Genomic DNA, 4,249 nt, shown 5'->3' on the forward strand with positions numbered 1-4,249 from the left:
TCTATGCTGCCTGTTTTGCTGGAAGAACTAAATCAGTGTTGGGTGTTAAGAAGCTTTTTGTCAAACCCCAAAAACACACCAAATAAACAAGTGTGACCATGAAGTCAACTGTAGAGGGAGTCGTAGTGTAACTTGAGATACTGCAAGTTAAACTGCATTTCTGTAAATACCTAAAATTCCTCCTCACTGAAATATTTAATTAGTTTTAAAAGGTGCCTCACATCTCCTATGAAAGTTCTCTCCACACAAGGGAAAGGCTTACAGAATCAAGCTCATTTTTTATTAACATTCACAGGTATGCTAGGTTTGCAGCCAGGAGCTTTTATGTCTAGCTTGCATGAGATGTTGGGTTTCAAAACAGCTGAGGCTTTAAGCTGACTAGCTGAATTGCAGTAAAGCTTTTGCCTAGAATGATAAAACATAATGGATGATGGTAAATAACTAGTCATAGGGATACTGGATAACTGTGCATTCTGCCTTAAATGAGACTAGTCTTCTCTCCTCTTCTCCCCCCTCCCCCCAAAAATCCCTGTGAGTACCAAAGTAGATTCTGCTTTCTCTTCAGAGAGTTTTCTGGATTTTTAAAGCTTATGTTGATGCCGGTCTGAATACTAAAAACAAGCCAGCTGGTTGAAAGCCAATAGTCCTTTACTTTCCCCCTTCCTCAAGGGGTAACCTGAACTCCCTCATCCAGGCATGAAGGTGTTCAAAACTGTCTGAACACCCCAAGAAAGATTGCATGGTATCCTACTAATCTCTCCCTCCCCACTGTATGCAGAGGAAAGCTTTATGGCTTACCATTTTCTATTGATCTTCTCCACAGAATTCAATATTCTGGGTTTGTTTTTTTTTACTGAAAAAAGCAGCAGAAATGAGGCAAGAACTACAATAGTTGATCTTCTTGACAAAACAGAGGTAGTCTGAGACACTAAGTTACAGGAATTTTGTCTCTACTTGTGAGAGGTGATAAATAATTACACTATGTTTAGTCTGTCTCTGCACAGTCATCCTCTTCCTCAGCACTTTGAAACTGTTCCTCTACTTCCTGAAGAGAGCAGCCTAGTAGTGACTTCTGAATGGACTCTCTCTCCTCTGCAACAAGAAAGGCCAACATAACACATCACTATTCAAACATTTCTTATCAAGGAAAATAAGGGTTTGACTAATCAGAAGTGAAGAATACTTTCTAGAATCAGACTAACACAAGTAAAACAGTAACTGTGGTGCATTGTGCAGTACCACAATAGATCTTGCAAAGCTTGTGTGATGGATCCTTTTTAGAAGATCTGAATGGAGCAGCTACTTACCTTTATTGGTACAACTGTTCAAAAGCATCACCAGTTGTCTTCTGTTATACTGAATTAAAAACTTCTGACATGATCGTATTGTACCTAGCAAAAAAACAAGGGGACAGTTCTGTATGTTAAAAGGGGCTTGATCAAACTAGCAGCATCTTGGGTAACATCAATATTCCCACAAAAAAGAAAGTTGTTACAGCAGAGCTATGCATCAAATAGTATGAAACACAGCTGCAGCTTGCTTTTATTTAAGTTGGCTACAGAATTAATAAAAAGGATCTTGCTATCCTTCCAGTCTCCCTTCCTCCTCTGAAAGCTTGGAGACCATGGGTGCACGGATAGAGATTTTGGGGGCCAATAGCAAAAGCCAGTTTGTAATAGCCAATACTGATCTGATTGCCAATACAGCTGCATCTAGCTGGTAAGTCTGTGGTGGAGGGGGAGGGATGGGGAATGGGGGGGGCAGATCAATACCCCCTGCAGTAAAGGAGTGGGGCAGGGTCTGGGGGGCAACTCCTCCTGCTGCACACAGCCCGGGAGGACACTGGGCAGGGGGGTATAGGCAGGCTGTGTGTACCCCCAGATTTGTGCAGGGTGGGGCAGGAGCTGGAGGCCAGGCCCAGCTCTTCCCAGTGGAAGGGAGGCAGCTGGGCCACACTGGTCCCTAGGTGGGCAGTGGCAGCACTGTGAAGAAGGGGCTGCAGCTCCCTCCCGTCCCGACTTCCAGCACCACTGCCCACCCTGAGCACAGCCTAGCAGGGCCCCAGCCCACAGCTGCAGCCTGCCACCCCACCTATGTCCCCCATAGATCTGGGGGCATATTCCCCTCCAGGGTGTGCACAGTGGTGGGAGGCCCCCCCACCCCAGGCAGTGCCTGCACCCCACTCCCTCCCTTTCCATGGGGGGCACTGATGTGCCCCTCCACACCCCTTACCTCCTCCCTCTCCATCCACCGCAACAGATTTACAAGCTCGACAGAGCTCTCCAAACTGCTTGGCTGTGCTCCTTGCTGCCTGTGTGCTGTGCTGTAACTGCTCGTTCATGTGTGTGGCCATCGGCCCAATTATTAACTACATCAGGCCGATTTCCAATATAGTCAATTTTCTTTACATTGGTACTGATCCCATATTGGACCAATGTATGGGTGTACCTCTGAGACCAATACAGCTATTTTGCTGTATTCAAGACTAAAGCAGAACTACAGGTCTGCTGAAGCTGCTGAATCTGCTAGGCACATGTTACATTGATGTAACCCTGCTAATTAGGAAGTTTAAGATACTGCCACACAGAGTCAGCAGTACAATGGTGAACAATTAAGCACTGGATTGAGACCATCTAGAACTGGTAGAATGGCCCTGGTAGAACAAAGAGTGACTTGAACTTTGAATTAACATCTTTTTAAGAGTTAAGAGATACTGATGCCTCACTAAGGCTGCTACATTAACATTGTCCTGCAACTGGAAGAACAAGTAAAGCTTGCATTCTTCCCTCTGATTGCAGCCAGTGGCAAAGAACCCAAGATGCAACCTCTGCATACAAGGAGGGAGGTAGTTAGCCCTGTTAGGCTGAAGCACTGATTCTCAGCCGGGATGCCTTGAGATGCTTTCATAGTTGCTATGTAAAGTTAGTATTTTTAGGTGTGCAATCATGAGTCCTAAAATTAAACCCAGAGTTTTCAAATAGGAATTAGCAGTGCCCTGTTGAGGTCTGAGTTCTTTGCAACAGAAGAAGTCATTATTTTTTCCTGTAGTCAAGGAAATGAGTGGAAGCTCAGAGCTGGCACCTCCCAAGCGGGACTTGACCTCAGACCAGTGAGTCTCAACTTTTCTAGACTCAAGCAGGAGGCAGGGCAGGGCAGCACCTTAGAGCAGTTATTCCCAACCAGGGGGCCTCTAAATCCTATGCATGAGCACTGCCCAGTTTACAAACAGGATTCACCAGATAAGCCTGGAGATATCCAAGCACAATCCAGAGCTGGGTCTTCCCAAGCTCCTTGCACAGAAACAACTGCTGTTATTTTTCTGGAGTCAAAGAACAGAGCAAAAACTGAGGCAGCATTTCCCGGGGGCGGGGGGTGCCAGTCTAGACAGGCTGTGGCCGTGGCCTCCACGGCCCCATGTAGGAATCCCTGCCCCCCACCCCGACAAGAGCCCCGGGCACGAAAGGCAACTGACCCCCAACGTGCAGCGTGTGGAAGAAGCAGGGGTGCCGCTGGCCCCGGCTCTCCAGGTGCGTGACGAGGGGCAGCGCGGACCAGAGCAGGCGGTAGAAGTCCTTGCGGCAGCGCAGCAGCACGACACCCGTGTAGGCGTTCAGATACTTCACTGCGGGCGGCAGGGGGGTGGTCACCGGGAGCCGGTCCCCGGCCCAGCCGAACCGAACCGGGCGGGGCCGCTACCACAGCGCGGGGCCGCTACCCGCCCCCGCCCCAGACCTGTGAAGGCGACGGAGCAGCAGGCCAACCCGTAGTCCCCGTGGGCGCGGGCCAAGGCGCCCTTGGCGGCGGCGGTCACGGCGCGCTCGTCGATGCAGTACCGGTAGCGCGGATCCTCGGCCACCAACTCGCACAGCAGGTACCTATAGCGCCGCGGAGGCACCACGTGAGCGCGCGGGGATGGGGTAGGGTGGGGGCTCTGGGGGACTGGGACTTACCTGTGCTTGAACCGCACCATCTTGGCCTCCGGAAGCGCCTTCCTCCTGTTCTCCCCAGACGGACGTCCAGCTCGACCAATAGGAGGCCGCGGGGTTGCACCTCGACCAATTGCCGCTAGGCAGGGGCAGGACCAGAACGTCGGCTGAGGAGAAGGAGGCACCGCAAGCAAATCGGGCCGGTGCGTTCCTGCGTTTTGCGCGCATGCGCGGCCGGGAGCACGTGGGAGCCACGTCCCTGGGCCCCGGGGGGACCAGAGCGGCCCCCGGCCCGGCCCGGCCCAGGGGCCTGTGTGCGGGCC

At 50.9% G+C, this 4,249-nt stretch overlaps 1 protein-coding gene across 1 annotated transcript; it reads right to left on the reverse strand.

Moving 5' to 3' along the window:
• Positions 1-266: 266 nt before the first annotated feature.
• On the reverse strand, positions 267-4,045 carry POP5 (POP5 homolog, ribonuclease P/MRP subunit). The gene is made up of 5 exons (XM_019506808.1): positions 3,951-4,045; positions 3,733-3,875; positions 3,473-3,622; positions 1,308-1,391; positions 267-1,092 (listed from the first exon to the last, which is right to left on the reverse strand). Exons 1-5 carry the CDS (start codon positions 3,968-3,970, stop codon positions 986-988), a joined length of 504 nt encoding a protein of 167 aa, XP_019362353.1. The 5' UTR covers positions 3,971-4,045; the 3' UTR covers positions 267-985.
• Between the last annotated feature and the right edge of the window lie 204 nt (positions 4,046-4,249).

Source organism: Gavialis gangeticus, unplaced genomic scaffold, assembly GCF_001723915.1.
Source record: "Gavialis gangeticus isolate Ggan-Ray unplaced genomic scaffold, GavGan_comp1, whole genome shotgun sequence".
Classification (NCBI taxonomy): domain Eukaryota; kingdom Metazoa; phylum Chordata; order Crocodylia; family Gavialidae; genus Gavialis; species Gavialis gangeticus.

What these genes read in the sequence shown, in the direction of transcription:
- POP5 (XM_019506808.1), bottom strand. Translation starts at nt 3,970, where the DNA reads ATGGTGCGGTTCAAGCACAG. An exon ending in ATGGTGCGGTTCAAGCACAG is followed by an intron (nt 3,876 to 3,950) that starts GTAAGTCCCAGT and finishes GCGGCGCTATAG; the next exon opens with GTACCTGCTGTGCGAGTTGG. An exon ending in GAACAGTTGTACCAATAAAG is followed by an intron (nt 1,093 to 1,307) that starts GTAAGTAGCTGC and finishes TTCTTGTTGCAG; the next exon opens with AGGAGAGAGAGTCCATTCAG.